At 38.2% G+C, this 26,857-nt stretch overlaps 1 protein-coding gene across 3 annotated transcripts in view; it reads right to left on the bottom strand.

Annotated features, from left to right (window-relative positions):
* Positions 1-1,694: 1,694 nt before the first annotated feature.
* The window catches only part of VPS13C (vacuolar protein sorting 13 homolog C), a 75,145-nt gene continuing 49,982 nt past the window's right edge, over positions 1,695-26,857 (bottom strand). For 2 of the 3 annotated variants that reach the window (XM_084213574.1, XM_084213575.1), the window contains exons 59-83: positions 25,603-25,992; positions 24,738-24,842; positions 24,033-24,197; positions 23,573-23,701; positions 22,861-22,994; positions 22,480-22,606; positions 21,313-21,548; positions 20,822-20,972; positions 19,628-19,768; positions 18,159-18,240; positions 17,999-18,068; positions 17,479-17,590; positions 17,036-17,149; positions 16,456-16,592; positions 16,102-16,183; positions 15,775-15,888; positions 15,451-15,526; positions 14,741-14,904; positions 13,864-13,909; positions 12,679-12,802; positions 11,890-12,004; positions 6,051-6,142; positions 4,969-5,092; positions 4,623-4,709; positions 1,695-3,273 (exon numbers count right to left, since the gene is read on the bottom strand). In XM_084213574.1, the coding sequence (XP_084069700.1) occupies positions 3,184-3,273; positions 4,623-4,709; positions 4,969-5,092; positions 6,051-6,142; positions 11,890-12,004; positions 12,679-12,802; positions 13,864-13,909; positions 14,741-14,904; positions 15,451-15,526; positions 15,775-15,888; positions 16,102-16,183; positions 16,456-16,592; positions 17,036-17,149; positions 17,479-17,590; positions 17,999-18,068; positions 18,159-18,240; positions 19,628-19,768; positions 20,822-20,972; positions 21,313-21,548; positions 22,480-22,606; positions 22,861-22,994; positions 23,573-23,701; positions 24,033-24,197; positions 24,738-24,842; positions 25,603-25,992 (3,207 nt within the window). In that variant the 3' untranslated portion in view covers positions 1,695-3,183. The remainder of the gene's footprint in view (positions 3,274-4,622; positions 4,710-4,968; positions 5,093-6,050; positions 6,143-11,889; positions 12,005-12,678; positions 12,803-13,863; positions 13,910-14,740; positions 14,905-15,450; positions 15,527-15,774; positions 15,889-16,101; positions 16,184-16,455; positions 16,593-17,035; positions 17,150-17,478; positions 17,591-17,998; positions 18,069-18,158; positions 18,241-19,627; positions 19,769-20,821; positions 20,973-21,312; positions 21,549-22,479; positions 22,607-22,860; positions 22,995-23,572; positions 23,702-24,032; positions 24,198-24,737; positions 24,843-25,602; positions 25,993-26,857) is intronic. The other variant, XM_084213576.1, reaches the window with a different exon arrangement.

The following is a 26,857-nucleotide window of genomic DNA, read 5'->3' as shown; positions in this document are numbered from 1 at the left end:
TAAGCACAAGCATAATAATGTGTTTTCCAGTGAAACAGCTTGACTGTATTATCACTTTTCTGCTACTGTCTTTTTAAAATGGTTACTGGGTCATAGATCTACACTGAGGAAAGCTGCACTGCTCTTTACCTAGGGGACACCTGAGCATGCCAGGGCACTGAGGGCATGGCACAAAGGACTGAGCAAGTTTCAGAAGGGTTTCAGGAGGGTACAGCTGGAGCAACAGACTGAGAAACAGTCACAAGGACTAAACATTCACCCACACCTTGTGAAAAAGCACTTTTGAAGAGCTGGAGAAACCTATGAAGAGCCAGAAAGCAAAGGAGGACCAGAAACAAAGCAAGGACCCAGGCCTGACCTAAATGCTTGGAGTTCTAATTAACACTAATTTTACTGTCTTAATATTCAGTAAAAAATTGCCTTTGAGACAGCCAAAAGCTTCTGGGCACTCACTGACAAGAAAAGGTAGGAAGATGTCAACAGCTTGGCAACCTGGTGTGCTCAGTAATACTGAAAAGCTCCACAGCTTCACAGAGGCAGAAAATCTTCAAGATATGGAAAAACATTCTCTTGCCAGATACTTAAAAAAAACAAAACACAAAATGAACAACAACAAAACAAACCAAAAAACTCCCCAGAAAAACACCAAAATCTTTGAAAAATCTTTTTACTTGCACCACAGCACCTGGTTGAAATTCAACACTCAAGACTGTCTGAAACATACTGTTACCCTCTTACCCCAACAGATCATACAAACAGGACTGAATTCTGCACTTGTTCTGCTGCTGGGCACACAGATAAGGACTAGACAAGAGACTCTCCTTGTCCCTTAATGTCCTCAGCCAGCACTTCAAGCAAATGCACCAGCTTAAGGAAAAGAACTGGCAGGGAACAGGAAAAGAAAGTTCCCAAAGTCAGAGAGGAAAGCTCAGGTAGAGTCAACAGCAGCTGCAGAGGATGCAGCTATGCCAAACACCACTTTAAAACAAAGCACAGACAGGAGGAGACATGGTAAAGTGGAATGGAACACTAGAGGCAAGCCCAGGACAAGCACTATTCATCCCAAACATCCATCTTCATTTAAGCAAGAAATGGAATTCCTCTCTGACGTCCTCTTGGTCCAAGTGGTAAAGAAGGTCATTCATCACTCCAGCTGGAGGTCATCTACCAGCTCAAATTCAGCCAGCAACCCAAACTGCAAAGATGTGCATTTCAAAATAAACATCACTGCTTCAGACTGTTTTCAATAGGAAGTTTCTTCATTGAACCTGATCACATATAAAGTGAGAAAATGAAGTATCTCCTGTTTAAAATTCAAGCCAGAAAGTTTATCAAAAACACGAGGAAGATATAAGAGAATCAAGTAGAAGACTGGAGTCAGAAAGGAGTCTTCAGAACTGTTTTAAGCTCCAATTCACCTAAAAGCAGGCACATGATACTGTCTGAGCATGCACCAAGTAGACTGAAGTGACACCTATTTTCAGCTATGAATTAAGAGGCAGTACTCATACAACTGTCCCTAAATGTCAGAACACAAGATGCAGAAGCTGCTGAGCTGTAGGAAGCTTGAGTGATGCACTAACTTTGTACTCTGATGGTTTTCTTACAGTGTCAGTGACATGAGGCAAACCAATGCACTTGAAAAGCAACAGAACTTTAAATCATAGCACAAATACTTGCATATAAAAATTTATTGTCTTTTTTTTTTAAACATGAACTTGATATACATACAAGCTGGACAGCTAATTTATTTATTGCTGAGCAGAGCATTCTAGAAAACAGGTGATAGCAAGAATTAAAGCTGTACCACAATTTTTCCCTTGTACCAAAGTGGATTAATAGCCATGTGCATACAACAACAATCAAATCATGTGTGCAAAGCTCTCTACAAGTTCTGTGTTTGGCAGCTAACTTCCAAATATCTTCAGCTTTCTAACTTTGGTGTGCTCATAGGTACAGGTTAAGAGTGCATTTATACAATGCACCAGCCCTTAAGGGTAGAGTTTAAAAATCCAGGCCTGGTGCACTGTATGGATCTGTAGAAAAATACTGTCATTTTAGTTCATCAAGTTTGTATCTACAGCTGTTATCTAGCACAAAAGAAAAGTAAGAAATAGAAAATATTGTTTCCAAGAAAAGGAAATGGGGAAGGTCATGAATTTTTGCAAGGACACTGATTTTCTGATCTGACAGCAACAGCTCCCAGTTCACTGATCGCTGAACTCAAAATCTGTTTGCTCCTCTAGTCCTGACTCAGTTACCTATGGATGGGCCTCCTGTTAAGAATGGAACTTGCCTCAAGGAAGTTCATGGGGTTATTCATACCAGGCACACACTTTGTGTTTAACTGTTGTGTTAAACTGAATGCTAACAGCCTTCAGGAAGAGAAACTGCAACCAAAACGTTGTATCAGGACTGAGTTTGAACTCACTGAGATGGCATTCTTCCCGTGGAGTAACTGTACACTGAAATACAGAGAGCTAATTTCTCAGATTTAAGATTTTGACATACAATGCTAAACCCAGTGTGCTCCTCCTGGAGAATTCTTCAGGCTACAGTGACACAACCAAAACCATAAACAGGCACGTGACAGGTGAAGAATATTTCCCATTTTTAAAGTGCAGATTTTCATTTACAATGTGACAACATTTCAAAGTAAACATTTCCAGACAACAATAGCCTATTTCTTTCATATGTAGAAATTATTACATTGCTTCAATGCAGTGTTTTCTTAATACTAAACATTAAGAGATGAAATTATATTAGCTAAATTGTGTAGAGTCATTTAAGGAGAATGTTGCCTAAAACAGAGTTCTTAATTTGTTTCAATCACTAACAGAAGTGCTTCATCTGAACAAACACCAGAACCACAACCACTGGTCTGTAAACCATAACCTCAGAGTGCAAATAAGATAATCACTTCATTTTAGAATCTCTGACATCACAAGGATAGAAAATAAAATTTCAGAGTGGGAAAACATTTTATCAAAAAATGTAATTTTTAAATTGAAATGCATGTTTTAGAAACCCATTGTTTCCAAAAGATGCATAACTTCTTAAAAGACCTCAGATATTTTATTTTTACTTTTTGCCCAATGTTTCCATGTTGCTTCTAATCAACTTTAGGGAGAAAATTGCATACCAAGTGTCAAACCCGACAAATCCTGTCTATCAAGACAGCATTTAAGGTTTCCTCCACTGCAAGGATGCTCTCTTCACCAGCTTCTCCTGTTTTCGTGTTGCCAGGGCTTCCTGAATGGCACCACAAACCCTCTGCAAAACAACACAGTGAGAGCAAACAACAATGAAAGCAGGTAGCACTTTTCTTCCATAAGATGCTACTAAAACATAATTCAACAAAGATGGAAACCCAAACACACACAGTCTGGTCTAAGTTAGGTACTCAGCTCCTGTTTCATAGGCACAATATTCAGGTGATGAACAGAAACAGAAATCCACAAAAGGTAAATGGGCAGTGCTGCAGGTGAGAGCAGAAGAATCAATTTTTAATGTATAGATCCCAGCATAAACATTAGCAAAGTAAAGTGCAGTTAGGAAATAAGACCAAAAAAAGGTAATTAAACACAAGGAACTCTCCTTCTAGTGTGACCTGTGCAATGCTCCAGCTTTGGCCATGCCACGAAGACACAGAGAAACTAAAAGGATTTCAATTACTTAATGCCAATGTGATTTGGACGACATGCTGGAAGAGAAAGCTGAAGGAACATTTTCAGACAAGGCACAGTGAAGAACTAAGATAGACTCTTCCAGTATATAAAGTGCCTCAAAATTATAGCAATTTTTTTCCTTCCCAGTCTAACCCATTATTTGAGGAGGCTCAATCAATTTAATAGCAGCAATTTGGCCCCGATTCTGATTCCATCTGCTGACTTGCCATTTACTGCAGCTACAATTTCAAGCACGCTTCCAAGACACTGTGGACCTAATTGATTTCACATTTGGTATCAGAACACCTCCTCTCTCATCACCTGCTACAACACTACAGTCACACACATGGTTTCCTAGGTAAATTTTTCTATTCCTGAAGTACCCTGGAATTTCCCCAAATTGATGGGTCACCTTAGGTAAGTTACCTACAAGATCCAACCACCCACAGAACAAAAGCTCACAAAATACTCCAGCTTCCCTGGCACTAGTAGGAACAAACATTTAGAGATAAATGGTAGAAAAAATATGTATGGGGAGGGAGGAGGGAGGAATCTAAATAAGCCTGTGCATACAAGATCCACTTGTACTGGCTTAGGTGATCTTGAAGTAATGAGCAATCCTACAGACTATAGAGACCTTAATACAACCTAGACTTTAGATATTTGAAATATTTTCCCTTAATGAGCTTTAACATACAAACCCTAAGACTATGTAGCTTCAACATTAAATTATTATTGCATCAACTCTCTTGAATGCTTTGGACTATCTGGTCTCATCATACTCTTGGTAAAACACATTTTTCAACACAAAATTATGGTAAATGGTCCTCAGGCACGGCAACCTATTCTCTAACAAGTCTCTGGACATTACCATCTTTTTTACACACTGAATTTCAATAACTGTTAACAATATAGTAAGAAAAGAAGATTAAATTTTAAAAAAAAAAAAGATACCCTTGCTGTAGCTTCATCCCAAAGCTGAACAGTCTTTACACATTCACGACCTGTACTGTCCTTTCTTTGAAACATGTTTTGTTCCTCCTGCAGAGGGGACAAAAATGTGCTTCAGATGACTCACAAAACAAGAATGCAGAATCTCATACATAAATGGTTTGAATGCAAGCTTCAGGTGAGATTTCAACACAGTCTCTGTCCAACCCAACTGTCATACTTTCAAGAAACTTCCAGTAAATCCTGTCACACAGTGTCTTAGTTGGCAGTTAGAACCATAAATAAGTTAAAAGCATGTATGGACCTCTAGTGAATATCAAGTTGAAGAAAATTTACATGCTATTCTTACCCAAACAGTAATTTTTAAAAGATTTGCTTCATAGGAGGGATAACGTGTGAATTCTTCAAATAAGTAATCCCACTCTGTTGTCAAATGGCCTAAGATTTCCACTTCTTTCACATATATCACTCTCCTGTTCAAGATAAAAAAACAAATTCATACTCAATTTCTCCCTGGGACTAGAACTTTGCTTACTTCAGAAAAACTAAACAAAATGAAAGCATTTGTTGAAGAAGGCATTTTCTGTCAGACTACAAGTACCCACTCAGCCACAGTGCACCCATATTTCCTCCATCCATTCTGAGCCAATCACTTGGTGTTTAAAAGCCACAGGTGATCTAAGACATCACACATCATGAGCAGGCTAAGGACTGGGCTAAGGAGAGAAGAGCACATTTAGCTAAGGCTGCAAACAACTCAACTGCCCAATTATCATCCATGGCCTTCAAATCTTGTCCATCTGCAGCCTGAATGCTGAGCTGGGCTGGTCATGATAAAAAAACCACACTGGGAAGCCTCCATGGTCTTATCATGGAGGAGCCTTTCTCATACACTCAGGCAAGGTGCAAACTGGTGACCTTGGGATGTGGAGATCATCAACCTTTTCATTATCTAAGTATATTCACAAAGTTTTGAGTCCTCAAACTCAGGACTGCCATCTTCAATTCTAAACTTGTCAGATGAGGTAAATAATATTTTCATGCTGGTAGACTTACGACTTCATTTAGAATATTCTTTAATTGACAAGATTATAAACATGTATTATCAAACTGTTAGCTTGACTGCAAACATTTATAACAAGCTAATTTGAAAAATCAAAAATGAAGAGGGAAAAAAAGACTATTCCCCTCCACTATGATGAAAGGATCACTGATCTCAGAGTAAGCCATCTTCCCAAATTAGTATCCAGCACTGACATCACAACTAAATCCCATTGTCCATTAAGGACATATAATATTTAAAAAAATCAAGAAGAAAATGGAGAAGGAAAATAGATAGGCAGAAAAGAGCAATCAGCTTAGACTCAGCCAGATGTCTAATCCCTAGCTGAAATCATGTCAAGCCCTTAGAAAGCATTCAAAATTCAATACCTGTTGGTAACAATAAGGTTTGATCTTCTGCCTCTTGGAATTGCACAGTGGTATCGATAAACCTCTTTTTCCAACTTCCTGATGTGCAACTTCTGAAACAGAAACAGGAAATAATTCTGGGGCTGTACAGAAAGAAACAAACAAAAAACCAAACCAAGACAAAAACCACAAATTAAAAAAAAAAAACAAAACACAAAACACCAAAAACCACAAATCCAATTGCTGTCTTGAATTCAAAAGCCTTCTGCAAAGTTACCTCATTGTTAGTTCTTTAAAGGGAGGTTCTCACAGTGCTCTCAGTCCTGAAGCTGAGTCACTGAGAAGTCTGATCCATTCCACTCAAAGGCAGAACACTGACACTGCTGTATCAGACATTTCTTCAGCTTTGATTTCCTTTCTGTGCTAGTAATTGTTTAATAATGTTCATTCTGCTACAGCCCATGGGGCAGGCTTCATTCAAGAGTGAAACCCTGCAAAGGTCATGCATTTTTATAAGGCACATGACTCAGACCCTCAGAAAGAAACTCTCAAGATACAAATTCTCAATGCACCTCGAAATCAGACTTCTGAAGTGAGCAGATATGACCATTCAACACCCAAAACACAAAGGTGTGTGAAAATGCAGATTAAATCACTCATCACCTTTTGATTAGACAACCACAACTCAAGTGACAACCTACAAACACAGAAAAAGTTTTCAAATAAAGTACTGAAGTGCTCCTAGGATTTTTTTTGACGATTATTCATTGAGGTTTTTAATATTCATTGAGGTTTCCCATTCTGTATGTACTTTTTGACTAAAGTATATTTCCTAGAGCATGTCACCAGAGTGACAATATTCCATCAACAACACAGACCAGCACAGAACACAGGCTCACAGTCACCCCAACATCAAGCTCTCAAGTCTTGCTGTCTTGCTAAAGACAGCAAGACTCACAGAGTGATACCTGAACATGTTTGTGGGAAAGGAATACACATCAAAACATCATGCATAAAAAGATAAAAGTATGAAATTAATAACATGCTACCAGTGGGAAACTAGCCTCAAAGTCAGTATGACAATAAATCTGTGTCAACTACTGGTTTTCCTAATAGGCAATAAAAAAATAGTCTTTAAAAAAAGACACTTATAAAAAGTGTTTAATTACCAAAAATTAGCAAGACAATTATATGCATAAAATCAATCCATATTAGCTTTGTACCCTCCAGGTCAATACAAGCACCTTATTTATGATACAATCACAAATTTTAAGTTTTAAGGGAAAATGGGCAGCTCCTGAGTAGAAACATGGGGAACCATACGGAAGAATGTCTGGATTCAGAATGCAAATACTGCAGATCAACTTTTAGCAAATGGGTGCCCCAAAATTGGTTTGACATTCTTCAGAGCAAAGGAAAATGGCTTTCAGTTCATTTTACAGCTACTACTGTGGAATTCAGCCTCTGTAACAGTAAATTCCTCACCTTCTCATTCCTCAAGTTTCTGATAAACTAGTAACAATAACCTAAAGAGGAAGGACTAAGAATTCAGAAGGTTTTGATGAGATGACAATAGAGGCTGCACTTGACTCCACATTTGTCTGTCTGTGATTAACAGGTTTAATTCTATGCAATTTAAGTAACCAAAATGAAAGATCAGCTTACATAAGAATCAATTAAAAGAAGTTTTGAATTTTTTTTATTTGCATTTTTTATTTTCATATATTCAAAAGTTCAACAAATATCTTAAAGCATCATCATACATCACAACTGACTCCAAAAAATCCTTTAATCTCAAAAGTGAATGAATATTCAAGAGCTGAAATCAACAGCATAGTGTTTTCCTGGACTTGCTCTCTAGTGATGTTATTTTTTGAAATACATTTTAATCCAGTGTTTTTCAGTAAGCAAAACCATAGGGTCAACCAACATCATCTATAAAAAATATCCCTTTCTGACCATCTTAAAAATTTCTGAAACTGTACAATGTACATGAAAGGAAAAAAAGATGCCAGAAAGACTGCTTATCTCAAAGCCTCTTCAAAACATTAGAAGAAAAATGGCAGCATATGACAAAAATGAAAATATGAACTCACGTTTTATACCTGAACCTTAGCTGTTTCAAAAACAAGTAAAAAATTGAAGAAATAGAAAACACACCACCATGTGAGGACTGTAATTCAAAGGCTGCAATCCATATTCTGAATCCTTTTGTTGAATATGAAGAAATTAGACATGCCACATATTGAAACAGATTTATTCATAAGCATATTTCTCTATTCAAACTCAAAGCTTTGGAGAGAAAGCCTGTTTCTCATAACTTCAGAAACAATCCCAATAGTATTTTTAGATTTTACATGCAATATGTTACCAAAGTAAGAGTTCCCACTGAGGCCTGTGCCTAAAAGATGCAGTATTTCTGAGCTACTCTCAATCCACCTGATAGATGCCAGCACAATGGTGGTGGCATTATGTAAAAAGGGGGTTGCACTTGATGTAAATTACTCCATGATCTGCACACTTTTAAAATTTAGACATCTTAATCAAAAGCTGTTATTTTTATGAGCATACTACAGCACTTTGAAGAAGTTAACTCATTCTTATTTTACATGGAAATGAAAGAACCAATGCAAATTTACACAGCAGAACAGTGAATCAGGCAGAAATAGAATCTGCACTTTCCAGCATAGTCTATGCTCTGCCACACAACACTGTCTCACCACCCTGCCTCAATTATTCATGAGGTGTTCTGCATTCTTTATAAAGCTCCATGCTTTAACTGGGAAATGAAACAAAGTAATGCCACAGGCATTGAATAATGTATGACTGACATCATGGCAGCCCTGAGGAGCCGGGCCAGCAGCGGCCCCCACGAGGCACAGCCCTGCCAGCACGGGCACAGCCCACCACACCAAAGGCTCCCAGCACCTGCCCCTGCAAAGCTCAGCTCCAACACTGCTCAGACCACGATTCAAACTCCTGAGGAGTCATTCCTTGGCAAACCATTTTCCTAGAGCTGCCCTATTTGCCCTCGGAGTTGTGCTGTGCATTTGTGAGTAACAAAAGCCACGATGCGCTGCCCAGGCTGGCCCATGAGCAGAGGCACAGCCTGCTCACATCACTGCCCACATCACTGCTCACATCACTGCTCACATCACTGCTCACATCACTGCTCACATCACTGCTCACATCACTGCTCACTCCCAGCTGTCAGTGGGACTGACTGAGCACATCCCTGCACAGCCCACAGACATCACACCCAGCACTTCTGGGACAAGGAACTGCAGAAACAAGCTTACACAGCTCAACTGATCTACTCCACCTGGCTGTGGCCCTCAGTTTGCACTAAAATCCCCACTTTTCCTGTGGAATAAGCACCTTTTCTTTTAAAACTCACATGTTTGCTCCTATAAGACAAGCTCTAATACCTACATTTCACACAAAAGTAATTAAGTAAAACATTTTTGAGGTAAAAAAACATGATATTGAGGAATCTGACCCTTAAAGTAACCTTACAAGGTTGCCATTCCATGAGCCTATATTTATTTTAAAGGGACATATGCATTAAATGTAGTCAAATTAGATGAGAAGGTGTGGGTCCTGGTTGAACTACTTGTAATATAGGATCAAAACTGGGTACAAAAATAAGCAGCACTTGTACCTATTGTGATTAAACTTGTAAATGCACATAGGACTGACCTCCTGACTCTTTTTTTTCATTACATATCCAATTTCATGTAAAGACACTGTTCTGTCTTGCTTTACATTGCTTGCTAACTTACACTAGAAAACAAAGCCTTCCCAACACTGACCTCTAGCATGAAAACCAAGAACAGTTAATTAAACCTCCCCTGCATTCCATTAAACTGACCTGTTGAAAGAAACCAACTGTATTTAGTGAACTGTACAGAGGATCTATTCCTGGTTTGTATCCCGTTCCAATCTACACCTCTTAAGAAAAATACAAATACCAGATGTGGAGGAACTGCATAACATCAAATTTTCTGTGTTGATTGTGCTACCTTTTCCTTTTTGCCAGATGTAAAAAGCATAGAGAAGAAAAAAAAAACCTCAAGAAGAAAAAATGTGGCCTGCTTAGTATATCACAATTTAAATTCATTTAATCCTCTAAAAAAATTCACTAAACGTTCTTTTGAACAATTTTAAATTGACCATTACATTCTAAAAGGCATTACCAGCAAAAATGCTTCTGTTCAACATTTTTTCCCATACATTAGGCAAAAAAAATTGCTCTGACAACAGCTTGTTAAGCTCAGCTTGCTAATTTCTAAGATGCTGTATTAGTAATGAAATTTATGGCATTGCTTAGTATAGAAATACATATATACTTATTTATATATGTTTGTGTGTAAATTCCTGTTAACAGCTGACAGTTTATACTTCTCTTTATGTTGAAGAGCAAAGCCCCTGAAGATTCTGTGAATAAAAGCCAGAGTCAACTAAGCTAGCTGTATGTTTTAACTGAGCAAATTCATAAAGAACCAGCAGTAGTAACTTGAAGGCATAGTGGGTCAGCATATGGAGCTGTCAGGGCTATGGTATAGCACAGAAACCACAAGCACAGGCTTTCTCAGCACTTCTATGAAAACTTGAAATCACAAGCATTTTCCCAGAAGTAAAGTCCATTCTCTACCACTATTTTAAATTTTGCTCAAGATTTGCTCTGCCCCTCTGTCCACAGCTCCACCTCTAGGAGAGCACCAATAAATAAATGAACTCAGGATCTAACCTACCATGATTCTTTTTTCCAAGTCCCTTCTCTTGTATGCCCTTCATAAGGAGCTAAGCATCCTCAAAAAAATAAACATACAGGAAACCCTCCCTGTCTCTCCCATCTGACTCACTCATCTAATCTTACTGAAGATGGTTATCCAAGTTTGTTTTCTGAGCCTGGACAACATCAAACACCATTTTATTCAACTGCTACACAGAAAAGATTGAGAAGGGGAGAGGACATGGTAAATGCAATCATGCCGTTTTATCTAAATACTTAAGGCAGATGAAAAACCATGAGAGAAACAGACAAGAAATATGGAAAATGTTTACTCCATTATTCCAGTTCTTGCTGCATGCCAGGAGAGAAAGAGAAAGAAAAGAAATGTTAGAAATAGAACAGGGTATAAGGATTAAAAGATCACGTACAAGCAACTAGTAAATATTCAAGTTTTGGTCTTAAAATATTCATGTAGACAGTTATTTTACTCCACCTTTTAGCAACAGAATAAAGCAAAAATAACCATTTCAATGAGCATTTAAACATAAGTATTAAAAACACAAAGTCTAAAATACAAATTAACCAGATTCTGACTATCAAGAACTCGAAAACTCATGTTGTTCATCCTCCATATGTTAGGCACATCCACATGAGAAAGCAGGCTAAATGTCCACACAGTGCCTGTAGCTATGACAGATTGCTATTATGAACAACATAAGGAAAAACCAAACAGCAGCATTATGAAAATTCATGCAGTTTTTTTAATTGCTGATACAACCAAACAATTCAAGGTCTATTATTTAGTTGCTTAATCTGTAAACCAACCTTAGCTTTGTTATAAAGACAAAATTCTGGAACTATCAAAATGGGGTTTTTTCACATATTTCAATCTTAATCCTTATAATTTTTAATCCTACTACCTCCTTCCAGAGTATGAGAAGTGACTACAGAACAGTTTCCATTTTGCATTCAGCTTACTCCAAGCACTGGGCCTTCCTGCCATCCAGGCTTGCTTGATGAAATGAGCTGGGGCCAATTTCTACTTCAGATAATGACTGCTACAGATTGATTGCACTTAATCCTTTATGGAACCCTAAAACTCTGTGTTTAAAATGCAAAACATACCTCAAATAAATCATAGCCCTCAGCTTCCACCCTGTTGTAGGGCCGGATGATGCCATCCTCACGGATGAGGCGTGGGGGACGGAGATTTGACACTTCCTCAGTTGATTCTGCCACCCTGCCATAGACAGTGCAACATGATCCTGTAAGCTTAACACAAGCCTGAGTTTCACCAATGCATCTTTAAGAAGTCAGCCTTTCACTTGCCACACATCCCACTTACACATCATGGGTACCCTGCAGATGTAAATAGTAAAGACACACTTCTAATAATAAATCAAAAGTGGCACTAGTCAATTAAAAGCTACAGCATAAGCTGGAGAAGTTTATTCCCAAATGCAGTAACTTACTAAGGGTTCTCAAGTGTATCAACACACTATCCAAAGGTCCCATTAAAACATGAGGAGGCCCTGATGGGCACTGCTAACTAAAGTTCAGACTGGGAAGTTTTACTCTGAAAATTGCAGTGGTCTGGTTTTCACAGTAAATTTAACAGATATTTCTCCTCAGTGGAAGGAGCAAAATTAAACAATGGATTAGTTACTGTCTACCTGAACTACCACAGTGATGAGCTCCTGTCTACCTGAACTAGCACACTGCAGCACGTTCTCTGGAGCAGCAATTTCCTCGTTATCATAACATACATTTGTTACAGACTACTGGGCATTGCTCAACCTCACATATCATTCTGATTTTTGTATTTAACTAATACTTGTGTGGCACTACTGGAGCACTTTACCACCTGGTATCCAACACAGGGTGAGTACTTCCAAACCTCCTCCTGCCCTGTACCTTTGAATTCCCTGGAAGGTACTGCTGGCCATATCCACAATGCCTCCTGTCGGGCGGGCTACCACTCCTACAAGCCCCTTTCCAATTCCTTTAAAGAATCCAGCTGCACCTTCTTTTTTAGCCCCTTGAAAAGAACAGAAACAGAAAAAAATAAATGTTTTCATGACCTACTTAACCACAGAGTTAAACTATAATTGCCATAGGGGAACTGTTCTGTGTTGGAAACAGCCCACAGCCAGTGATTGCATAGAGTCCAACTGTACAGAGAGTGTCTGTGGGAAGTCACCCACTGCTTCCTGCTCTGCTCAGACACATCCCTGTTCACTTCATACCTTAGCAGCCTCTGAAGGGCCCAGAACTGAGATGTTACCAAGACTCTCCTTCTCACCCTTTCCATCTGGACTACATGCCAATAGATGAGTTTTTTATAGGTTGACAGTAATAACAAAATATTCTGAAGACACTAAGATGCACAAGTATGATAGAAGTTAACTATTTCTATCTCTATAGAGATATCTTCTCTATCTATCTTTTATCTCTATAGTTCTGGTGATATATAACTATGAACCAAAGGAATGCTCAGAAAGCAGGTGTGGTCACCCACCCAAGAGACAAGGACAACATACCTAAGTACCACACAAAAGCTGTAAAACACCACACAGTTACAGGTGACTCCCAACATTTAAATCACTGACACCTGAAGATTAATAAGAGGCATTTTATCCTGGATATTTTTCATCATCTATCATTTTCATGAATGATACTGACTTCAGGCATAAAACCAAATACTGACCTCAGGCATAAAACCAAATTTGCTTTTTAAGATTTCTCTGACCTTTGGAGCCCCAAAAAATTCCTTCAGCTGATGATTTTTAGTTTATTATTTTTACTATCCTTATTCTTGCTTTAGACAATAAATTGGGTACTACAGCAGGCCTAACAAAATACATCACAGAGACAATCCACTCTTAAGCCATAAAAATGTTTAAAAGGTAGTAAAACCAAAAACAGATATAAAGATATATGAGGAAATAATCATGTAAATTCACATTTGAATAAGAAATATAAAAATCTTGCTATGCCTTAGCATCACCATACTGGGTTTGCTATTTCTTATCATTACAAAATAAATTGTCAAGTACTGAGAAACCACTTAAAGCAGTGCAATGCAGCCTTTGTGCTTACCTTCTACTGGTTTAGTGATGATGCCTGTCACACCTCCAACAACACCCTAAAACAAAGATAATTAAGTTCCCAATGAGAAACTGAAATGGTGTCAGTCCAACTGGGCAGCCTGTTGCCTCACATCTTTATTTTAATACTTTATAATGTAAATTTCAGTATCAGAAACCTGGCTGGGGGCTGTGGCTTTGTTTTTCCTCTTACTTAATATTTTTAAGAAAACTATAACTGAGGCAAAGACTTGAATGACAGAATTGACTGCAAGGTCAAGTAAGGGCCTGGTGCACCACATGTCACAGTTGAGATGGCCACCATACACAGAGTATTATTATACAATTTCAGAAAGCTTCAACCCAAACAGAGTAAGACCACTGCAGAAGGATCCAAGCATCTGCCCTTCTTGTTCTTTAGGCCAACCTTTTACACCCCTCATGTTGATGCTCTGCCCCTGTGTGCCCTCTGCTCCCTTTGGTGTTGCTCAGTGCCCCTGGGCACTCCATGGCTCATTGCTGGCAGTGCTGCTCACCTGCTGCTCACAGCTGGGGCCCATTCCCAATTACCACAACCTGTGTTCCTAAAAGGGCCCAGTTACCCTAATTACCTAACACATTTGTTGAATATGAGTAACTATTTATTTATTTATACAATTCACAGCAGAAAATGGCGTTATTTTCCATTCAAGATCCTAACTCCAATTCCTCAGGTGACCAGAAACATGACCTCAAACACTACAGCTGTTTCACTACACTGAGTCTCCTATAAACCCACTGCCTGTTTGTCTCTTCTGCTTAGTTAATTAACTGACAAAAAAAGATCTCAAACTTCCTGCAGGTGATTTTCAAGCAAGTTGGCAGATGAAACACTCATCCCCAAACCATACCCTCAAAAGGCCTTTTCCTCCTTTGGCCAGGCTCTCCCCAAAGTCTTTTGGCTGCCGACCCATCTCCTCTCTCCTTTTCTGCTGAAATTCTTCATCCAGAGTGATGGCAGCCAAGCCTTTGCCAACAGTACCAGTGATCCTGGACACCATCCCTGCTGCCCCACCTGAGGGATCAGGGCACAAAGCAGAAGTTACTGTGCTTTCATAGCTTAACAGAAGACAACACACAGCCAGCAAGTTCATAGCAATTTCCCTTCACATTCAGTTTCGATATGATGAATTCACACAGAGCCATGTTATCCATGGGAAGATTCCAGAATCTGCTCTGGTATCCATACATACAGCAACACTTACAGCACTTTACTACATGTTACATAGCAGAATGGATGAAATAGTGTTTTCTCTAATTACTGTCAAGACACAGCTAAATAAAAATCTAAATTGTAACAGAACATTTCTCAGGTTTCCCCAGACATTTTAGGACCATTAAAATTATGCTTCTTATTTATCCAGAGCATGTTACTAATTTAGTTATATATGCAATGTTTCTCACATTGGTTGCTCAATCTACAAATAGATATTTAGATGGTCTCAGGTAAATTATGTGTGAATCATCTGTACCACAAACACTGGCAACAGTATGACAACCTTAAATACTCACTAGAAAAATAATGTGGGAATTCACCAGAAAAGAACACTATGACACATACCCACTGTGTGCCCAAGAAGACTTCTAACACCAATTACAAAGCCTTCAGCAAATTCTTCAGGTCCTTGAACAGCACCCTAAAAATGAAATTTATTAGGAATAGCAGAAAACTACACCGTAATGCATCTGTTTCAAGAAAAACTAGCAATTCCTTTACATTGATGCAAGGCCATCTGAACAGGTTATTTCTTTGAAATTCACATTAAAAAAATTACTGCTGTCTGCCTGTTCAGGGTGTGGAGTACAGTGCCAACAAACTATAAACCTACCAGTACACTCAATCAGCCTTTTATAAAGGCACAGTTGAAGAATGAGGAACTCATACCTGGAATGGCTCATAGAAGAAAGCTTCAACTCCCTCAGACAGCCCTCTGATCAAACCAAATGGATTTCCAAGCACATCTAATCCAAGTACAAGAACATACATCTGTTTCAGGAACTAAATGATGAGAGGGAAGAAAAAAGGCAAACAACAAAAGCAGTGTTATGAGCTGTTGTCACACATGTCAGAACCTCAGCCTGGTTCATTTTTTAATTTACTACCCAAGTAAGGTATTAGAGTGCCCAACTAAGTGTTTGGTGAAGAAAAATAAAATCTTCTGTAAGACATACACTCAAAATTTTACACAAAGACTTGACTAAAGAAGCTTACTTGTTCACTGTAATGTCTAATAACTCTCATCCTCAGCTGATCTCTCTTGTAGAACTGATATTTAATTTCAAAGAAAGCAAGTCTGAAAGACAAGTAATCATACATTAGTTAAAGACACCCCTCCTCATTCAAATACTTCTCTGCTTTCCTTCAGAGAATCCTGAAGACTATTGCCTTAAAAAGGATCTCAAACCCCATCTTCTCTCCATTCCTCCCTTTCCCCTAAGGCTGTATAAACTTACACTAGAATCAGCCAGCAAGGTTTACCATGGGTCCAATTATTAACTGTACAGCAGTCAAAGTATTAAACAAAAAAACCCAAACAAACAATCCCAACCAGCTGAACTCACTTACTTGAAAATAACATCATCCACATCTGTTAGGGTAGCTCCAATACTTTTCAACAGCAAATTCAGAGAATGGATGGCTATCATTTCTTCCCCCTTATCTGATGCTTCTCCACCAGAAGCCAGAGACAAACTCAAATGCAACTGTCAAGGCAGAATTAGTAGAACAAGACAAATCAAGACCAAAGAAAAGCCAAACCAGAGTAGTCAGGTCATGTGGTGCACATGTAAACAAATCAGTGATGAAAGCTGAGGAAAGCTATCATTTCATCCACTGATGCTTTTTCTTCCCTTGCTCCAAAGAAATCTAACTGCTTCAAAAGAGACATGAAGATAATCCCAATAAAGTGTATTTTAACACAATTTCTGATACATTATTTTATCCAGTATTTTATCTGGCTTTCATCATTACTATACCCATTGATTCTCCTCTCTTAGTCAAAAAGTCTGTTTGCACTCATGGGCAACAGAGGAAGTTTTCCAACAAAGTATTAAATTCTTGAGAATGTAAATTCCCCACTAGGGATGTATTTACTGTAATGAATTAGTCAGATGATTTATTAACCAATAATCTCTCTATTGCATACCTTAATTGGAGAAATATGGAAATGTTCAAAGAAGCTGAGCATTGACACATCTGTTAGGGAAGACTCCATTAGCTCAGTGTTAAGTGCATCCACATCTTGCTGAATTAATTTAGACTGGTTTTAAAATTTAAAAGAAAAAAGGAAGTTAATCTCATCCATATATGTAATACAATTAATCATATTATATCTAAATGTGTTTATATATATATAAATATATATAAATAAACAATAGAAAAAATAATCATAGTTAAATACAGTTAACTAGCTACTTAAATATGAGTGTACTAATGAATCCAGGGATAGCAAAAAAACCCCAAACAACCCACAACAGACACAAAATTTCTGGGTTATTTTTCCATTTTTTACTATATTGATTTTCATTTAAATTCCTCAATCTCTTACGGTCCCGTTCCAGCAAAAATTATGTTTCTCTCATACATTACCCTTTGTCTTTCAGCTTCTGGGTCTGTAGATGGAGTGAAAAGTTCACTAAGTGCTCCTAAAAATCCTTGATCAATTTTCAGTGCCATTTCCTGGATAAGAACCATGAAGTACCTAAAATGGGAAAGAAAGTGTAAATATTAAATGCTTAGCCTACACAAGTGATGTCTTGCTGTGCAATGTCACATATTAAGATTTACAATCCACAATATCAACTCCCAGTTCATAGTTAGAAGTGCCTACTGGCCAGCACTTCACAGCAGACACACAACTCTGATACTGTAGTACAAGAAGGAAATAATTCTGATTGCTAAAGAATTTGCATAACAGTCCCTTCACGCGGTCAGTCCTTATTTTCTAAAATCAAGTTCCTTTCTGAATTATGTTTTTATATTGGAGACATTTAAAAACAATCTGAAGTCAAGAGTGGTTTGGATAGGAGAACAAACTTAAGAACAAAGTTCCCTCCTAAAAGACATTACATATCTCAAAAATTAAATTAAAATTCACTGTTACACTCACTTGAACTGCAGGACTTGGCTGTATTCATTGAATCTCGTGATGATGCTGATGTCAATGAAGGGTTTTGGTTCTAAAGACAAAAACAACACTTAAAAATAAATTGCCAAGCTCCTACTTTCAAGGCTGAATAAGTCTGATATTACTATAGGCTTTCTCTCACCTGAATCCAAAGCAATGGACTTGGGAGGGGGTACAGGGTGAAATACAACAGGAAACATAGATCCTGGTAATTGATTATCAACCTAAAAAATAATGCATAATTACAGGAATATTTCAGTGACATGATAATCAAACAGAGTTCCTATTTCAGAAGGCTTCAGTAACTTGTTCCTAAATTGTGTTCAAGAGGAATGCCCTACTTATTAGGGTGGAAGGAGGAAAGAGGAAAAGGATTACTCTGATACTATTGTGCAATGTTACTTATTCAGTTATAAAGGGTCAAATAGTTGCAAGTGCTGCACAAGGGATGCTTGGAGAGGTTCACACCTACAAAGATTCCCTTACAAGGTCTGCAGCTGATGGCATCCATTGAGTGTACAGTGAAAACCACCTTCAGGCAAAAGTAAAAACAAAAGGAAAGATAAAAGGAAAGAGCAAACTTCCACACCAGCTGATCAGAAAAAGTACCAGTATCCTCAGTGAAGGGCAGCAAATGGAGATGAAGATGGCAATGATGATAACAACTCAACATTATTTCCCTCTAGCACTGAATACTTCTTGCCAGTACCTGCTAAAGTGCTCTACTGGCAAATTAAGCAACACTACCAGTACTGACAGGACTATGCTGATCTGAGCATGTTTAAATGCCTGTTCTCTACTCCCCATTAGACAGGCAGTTTTTGTACTAAAGGTCTCTAAACCCGTAGATATACTCTGTAGAATAATGCTACACTTCTGTGTAAAAACTACAGTAAAATTTTGAAAAAGGTTGAGGTTTTAAAACACCCAAACACAGCTCTTTGAGGTTTTAAAACACCCAAACACAGCTCTTCACAAATAAACTCTCCACCATAGCATCCTGCTTTACACTAGCACACAGTTTTGTGGAATTCCTTCCATACTACTTCAAAATCTTGGGATGACAGTTCTGCAATACTTTTCCATCACAGCACCCCTGCTACTCTGATGCAGTGAGCAAAGCAGCACATGCAAAAGATTTGGAGATACTTCTTTGTGGCATTCACATTCTCTGAAAATCCTTCACCCAGGGTTTTTCTCCTGGGAAGCTGAAAGGCAGCAAGAGAGGCCTCAGAGAAAAGGAGAATAATTCTTATCTCATTTGCTTCTCCTGTGTTGTGCTGGTCTGGAATGTGTTTGGAGATTGTTTCATTGGATTCTGCTGTGAGTTGTTTTGACTCATTGGCCAATTAGGGCCAAGCTGTGTCAGGGCACTGGAAAGAGTCAGGAGTTTTCATTATTATCTTTTTAGCATTTAGTAAGTATCCTTTCTGTATTCTTTAGGATAGTTTAGTATAGTATTCTTTAATACAATATAGCGTCATAAAATAATAAATTAGCCTTCTGAGAGCATGGAGTCATTCCTGATTTTTCAATACTTCTCCACATAAATGAATGAAATCAAAGCCTTCACATGCCTGTCTAGTTTGAAAACCAGAGGAAGGCTGGTACCTGCAGCCAGTAGAGCTGTGCCCGTAGGCTCCTTTGGTGAGGTGACTGCTTGAATTCAACCTGAATTCCTGACAGGAAGTTACGGCGGATGCTGCATCTGACGGGGAGACGCATTTCCATTGGAGACTTGCTAAAATTCACCTGCAAATATAAGAAAGCAGAGCTAAGATACAGTTGAATTTGGGAAACAATAAAATGGTTTTTATTGTTGACAGACTAGCAAATAAACCCTGTGGTTTTCCTTATTATCAGATCACGAGGCTACTGAATTCCTCCATCTAATTAACTGCATGGCAAGTAGTGAAAACCATCAGTTAGTCTGACAAGGACATTACATTGCAGCTTTAGTTGTCCCAAGCAGGAGCCTCTGTGTCATCTAAGTTGCTACTTCTTCATGAGTTATATATTACACTGGCATAATTAGAGATATTTATATGCAGCTGATTATTTTCCCAACTGCCATCTTCCCCCAATCCTGAAACTTTGAAGTTATGAGAAGCAGAACCATAAAGCTCTCCTTTATTGAGAGTGAAATGCAATGACCTACAGATAAAAGATTTGATACCATGTACTAGAAATGCACTACTGCAATGGTCAAAATTCAAGTATTCAAAGAGCTGAGGGTATATACATGTTTTTCAAATGAAATAATATAGGAAACAAGCCTGACCTATGGTACCATAAAATGGCTGTATTGGACTTAGCCATTTGAATACACTCTTTATGCATGGAATGCAGGCATGTATAATTAATGTCTGAACAAGCTCAGGTAAGTGGATTAATTTCCAGAGTCCTTGAACGCTGCAGACTCCTTTACCACATCAAGTAATGGGAACTGCACTTATTAAGAAGCTAAAACCAAAATTTCTGCAAAGAATTTAGGGTATATACTGCAAATATAGGTTCACAACTAACATGCAGACACTGAGCAATCTTTTCTACCACAAAAAGAAAAGAAAAATCCTTTGAAATTCTTACATCATAATGCAAATCTGGATAATAGCTCAGTACTGCCTCAGTATCACAACAAACCAAAAACATTCTACTGTGTAAAACGTGTAACTATTTAAATAAAAATCTTGCCTCTTGTTTCTGTTTCCCTTCACACAGCATCTTTCCCAACTTAGTAAACCAGAAATCTGTTTTAACTGCTGCACTTCTGAAAGCATTCAAACATTAAAACTCAATACCCACCTCAGTATTGCTGTCCAGTTTATGCCAACCAGGACCTTGGAAAGCACTCTTGGAGAGATACTTTTGATACGCTTGTTCCAATAGGTTTATTTGCTTTTGATTAAATGGTTTCCACTTTTGCCTTGGTTTCTGTTCCCAAACAACATCAGAACTGCAAGATAAATAACAAAGTTAACAATTTTGGAGTACTTATACCTTTCTTATGCATGCAAACTACGTAAAATACAATTTGCTAATTTCTCAGGCTCAAAAAACCCTATTATGTGTTTTTTTACTGTAAGCTAAAAAAAAAGGGGCAGTTAAGTCCTGTTGGTTCTAATTCCACAATAGGAGTAAATGCAGAACTTAATTTTAAAATTAAGTTTTAAGTTTAAAAATGCTTCACTTAATTTAACTTGAAACATATCCCCTTCAACTCTATTGCTAAAATTATAATACACTGCCAAATTTTGATTATTCAAAGGAATATTTACACTTCCATGGGGCAGTACCTAGTAATTCCTATGTAAGAGATTTCTTTTTTATTTTCATTGTTAACTAGAGAAAGTCCAAGACTATGGATTGACAAGTTTATTTCTTGATCAGGCTGCTCCAGCTCCTCTGCCTGTCGTGCTTTGGAAACCAGTGCCACATCATCAGTGAAAAGCAGCACTCGCTGTCGTCCATCCAGGAAAGACACCCAGTGAATTTGAGTGTTTGCATTGTAAGGGAACTGGCCACAGTCATCCTGCATCAGGAGGGAAAAAAAGCACATTACATGAGTAAATCCCTGATGTTGCTCTATGTTCATAAGCAAGTTTACAGACAAACACAAACCAGAACTCAGTATTTTTCCTGTTTGTTCAGTTTACTGCATTGTCCTGACTTGGTTGCACCTTATACCCTAAAACTGGAAAGAAGTTGAGGTTGGGAATTTTTTTTCCCACTTTTGCAAACTAAACATTCCAGCAATATCTGTGGTTTAAAATAATATTGGAAATCATTAGGGAGCAAAAGCCTTCAGAGAAAGCAAAAGGCTTGGAATCTTAGTACTGGCAGAAGAAGGCAATAAATCATACACCATAAAACAGTAAAACCAGACAATTACTAAGATCTCTGCTTCTCAAAAGCACATACTTTAATTTTAAATTTATAAGGCAAAACTGAGATAGTTTTCTTTTCTCAAAAGCCCCAAAGAACCATGAATGTAACCATAATTATATGGTTAGGAAATTGGTTTTAAACTAAAACCATTTTTAAATGTGAAAAATTTGATCCAAGCAAGTGCTTATACAGTAAAGCACACTGTAACTGGTTCTGTCTGAGTTGAGATGTGTGAAATTAAACTCATTTCCAGTACAACTGAAACTCAAATTTGCTTTCCTATCCCTTCTTTTAACTAGCAATATTTTTCAGTTTTCTTAACTCTGTGCTACTCAACAGAAAAAGCAAGCCACCTCAGAAGAATTCATTGTAGTGTGAAGTGTAAGCGGGCAGCTAATTAAAGACAGACACTGGACTATCAAAACACCTAAAATCTTGCTTCTTGACAGTAGCTATAAGTCTCCTACAGGATGAGACAGACACAAAGTTACTGAGGAAGCTTTCTCCCAGACAGTTTTAATTTTGGAATAGTCCTAAATTGGTTCAGCATTTCCTTCTCCCCCTACAAAATTTACCTTAAGTAGGTCATGTTCACCAAAACATTGAGCGTAGCCCCAAGTCAATTTTCTCGGTTTGGTTGGATCTGTCCAGGCAAAGAGGCATACTTGCCTTGGTTTCAACTCCATTTCCTCTTGTAACCCACTGCAGGTTAAAAGAAAAGGAGAAAATAACAGCATTCACTGGCTAAAAGCACTGATGGAAGTGGTGCAAGCAAACCCCAGCCCTAACTACTCCACCCCTCCAGCAGTGAGGCATGAAGGGCCTAAACCATTCACCCCAGGCAAGTCCAGCTGCAGGTACATCAGCTCTTGGTGATACCCATGTGACCTCTTGGTGATGTTTAACCAGGCTATCCCTGGTGGAACAAGCAATGGTGAATTGTTTCTTTCCCATACCTCTGTTTATATCTGAGGGAGTCCCACGGAGTGTGGTTCACAATCAGAGCTGGGGCAGCTCCCTCGTGGTAATCCGTGAAGCTGATCACAGTAGAATGCTCGGAGACATTCACATCTACCAGCAAGCCCCCATTCTGGAGAGGAAGTTAGACAAGGCCCAACATTTGTTTATGCATTAATTCAAATTATAACTATGATAAGCATTATATCCAAAGACTTTACTAAACATGGTACCTTTATAAACATATTCCCTAACACTAGGCTAGGCTGAGTTCTCAAATTATAATATTCTTCATTGGAATCAAATTAATATAACCATGAACTGTGTGTCACCAACATGTAATAGCTTATCAAGAAATCCTACAATGTAATGTATTTTTTGTTACCTATTCAAACAAACTGAAGGCACACAAGACATACCCTTTGCAAAAAGCCCAGATGTCAGAGGTGCAGTATACCATTGTTACTTAATAGCAATAGAGCTGTTCAGTTTGCTATAAGCTTGTCACAGGAAAATCAACTTGACTACACAGCTATGAAAACATTAACAACACTGCAAACTTGATTCATAACTTTTTTAATGCAACAGAACTGAATGAAGTGCAGTGTACCCACAACTTCAGGCACAAGGTTTTGATCTTGATGATTTCATTGAGTCAAACTACCACAGGGCTAAAATGGAGCATTAACGACTACACAAAGTCAGTCTCACCAGTTCTTCCAGTTTCAGCAGAGTACCATTATCCTGGGCTTTAAACAGGAATGGTTTGGATGAGCTTTCACAGCCAACTACTCTTACACAAAGTTCACCAGAGGAGTTTTCAGGCCAAAATGGAAGGCACTGTAAGACAAGAAATACACATGACTTGAACATTGCATGTATGTTCAATACGGTAACCCAGCAGTAAAACAAACAGGGTTGTGTGACTGACACTATTTCACATGCCTTACTTCTTACCCAACTATCTCCTGATGAACACATCCACCTCTACTAACTTACCTACACTGAAGGACATACAACCTGTACTGTTCAAGTTCCCTTGGGATGTGAAATATCCATGTCATGCTACCAGAAGAGACAGATTCTGTAAGAGAACTGCTCTTCCCTCAAGTGACACCTAAACACCAGTTTGTCTACAGTGATATCAAAAGGAAAAAAGATGAAGCATTACCTCTGAAGCTGAGATATAATTCCATTTATTAGTTGGAAGAGAACCATTAGGACCAATTTCTCCAACTTCAAGTTCCAGAGAAGATTTGTTTGCTATTGTGTAGAATGGAGTGAAGGTAACTATCCTGGTAAGGTTGAAACTGCTCATTCTGATGCTAACTCCAACCTGTTGAACAAGGAAAATTTGAGCAAATAATCAATAACAAGCTAAGAAGAAATGTCAGGATAGAAAAATAGAAAAGCCAACATCAGTGTAATTACAAAGCCTAACACACAACAGTCCCATTTCTTCCACCTGAAGTAAAACACCAAGCATGCAGTAAAATCAGCAAATTATGCAACTCAACTAACACAAGAGTAAACTGACAGGTTTAGCACTCGCATTTTGCAGCTGTAGCTTTTGTGGGGAAAATCCTCCAGATATCCCTCTGGAGTAAATCCTGACAACTCAAAATGACCATTAGCATGAGAACACAGTTAAAGAGTACATGAAAACACAACTCCTCACATCTCTTTACTCTGCTTAGTTGTGAAAATGCAGTCTCAGATAAGGAGTGCAGATCCAAACACTTGCAAACAATCATGAACAATTATTTCCACAATGCACATTCACCATTGTGTTTTCTAACACAAAGTACTACACCTTTGTAAAAAGTCAAGCCAAAAGAACACAGAGAGCCTCACAAACCACTGCAACAGATCTTACCAGGTAATCCATGTTATTAGCTGAACACCTGACACATCCATAGCTTCCCACAGTATCAAGGGAAAAGCTGCTGGACCAAGTGCTAGTCGAAATACAGAGTTGGATCTACACACAAAAAACAACAACATGCAAAGTAATTCAGTCAACTCATTTTCATTCTGTAGCTAATGCATTATGGACTGCAGTTATATCACATATAGAAATGTAAAGACAACACTTAAGTGCTTATAACACCTCCCACAAATTAGGATAACCTAATCTAGTATCACTTTTTATATTCTAATAATCTAGTATCACTTTTTATATTCTAGTATCACTTTTTATATTCTGATTTATTAATCTGTGATCAAGTTCTGGGAAAGATGTTACAGTAGAAGGTATCAAAGCACAGTATTCCTCATTGACTCGTGCTCATGACAGCACATATAGATGGGGAAAAAAGCCCACCACTTTGCGGTGCTTCACAAACTTGAAGAGATGGAAGGAAATAATCAAATGAATAGTTTTTCAACCATTTTTTCAACTACTGTTAGGTAAAAAAAGTTATATAAAAAAATTCTAAATTCCAAAAAAGCCAAATTTTTTTCCAAAATCCCAAAGTGTTCAAAAAAACCTTCTACTGCAGTAGTCTTCACTTGCCCTTGTAAACATCACATCACACCAAAATCAAAACAAAAAGGAACGTGTGTAACACAAAACAGAATATCTACAGTGTGCATTTTAAATGCCCAAGCACCAAAGAAAGCAGCAGTCAAATTAAAACCTTTAGACTTAAAAGCTACATAAAAATATTCCTTATATAAAAAGGGTGTATGTTTTCTCCCTCAGAGCACAGCCTAAAGACTGCCACCTAAATTAAGCATACCTTGTTCTTACTAAAAATATTTTTCTTTTTAAATGAGAACAAAACAATATCTCTGTAGTCTGCTGGATGCTTCACATGAGTGTCTTCAGCTCGGTACTGCAGAACTCGGGAGGTCTTGTTGATAATCCAGTAGGGACTGAACACAGACAGGACCATGTGGCCCCCGACCTGCCTGGAATGGATGTAAACATCCACCGTCAGCTGCGGGGCACTGTGGGATGTGAAACACACAGGAAAAAATTCACACATCCCATCACAAATTTTAAGATGGCCATGCCAGTCTTTGCCTTGATATTTTAACAACACAAGCTCCATTATTTCTCCGCTGATTCTTGAATTAAAAACATCTGCAGCGCTCCCTTCAGTTAATTCCCGGTCTTCTGCGGTTCCCTGTAGCAAAATTAGACAAGGCATAAAAATTAGATTTTAAATGCTGGTTCAAGTACCAGCATTTTATTCTGTTATAGGATGTACATTTCAGATACCTCAGTAACCCATGTCTTAATCTCCAATCACTTTCTCTTGAGATTGATCCTATGAATAATATGAGATCAACAGCACTTTACTTGCAGAGCAGTACAGACTCCTTAATTCTGGATCTCAGGAAGGCAGACCAGTTCTAACATATCCCCTGTTTCCACTCCCTCCTGCTCTCCTCCATGATTCCCAAAGGATTTTGGCAGTGATTTCTTATTCATATTCTTACAATACAGGGTGTAACACTGCACTGGACTATGCTGCAGATACCCAGCCAGGATTTTTTACACTAAAGAATCCCCAAGGTACAGACCTGCCAGTTCTGCCATGCTATCTGGTAGCACAACTTGGCTCAGGCAGTAGCATCCAACAACAGAAGCTTTCCTAATTTTTACTGATAAAACATTTTTACTGATAAAGACTATATTTAACTGTATGGAATAGTAGCCAGGCTTGATTAGCCCAGGGATGTGAAGACAATAAGCACACACCCCTGTACAGGTATAGTGACTTCAGAAATAGATATGAATTACTGGTTTAGATATGAATTACTGGTTTCTAGCTCCTCAGTCAAGGCAACAACACTCTGTTCTACATTCTGTTACTCCAAGTACTGAAGTACAATGAAGATGAGGAAAACTGGGAGTAGTGCCACTGGGATGTTGGACAGAAGTGAAAGAAAGATCTAAATTAAAGATCTAAATGAAAGATCTAACTGGTCACAGCCAGTTATGCAAGTAGGACAAAACAGAAAAAGGATGGTGGTTCTAAATGATCA

This window comes from Fringilla coelebs (genome assembly GCF_963513975.1).
Source record: "Fringilla coelebs genome assembly, chromosome: 12".
In the NCBI taxonomy this organism is placed as follows: Eukaryota; Metazoa; Chordata; class Aves; order Passeriformes; family Fringillidae; genus Fringilla; species Fringilla coelebs.
Note: the sequence above shows the minus strand (reverse complement) of the source record. Positions and strands in the feature narration are given on the sequence as shown.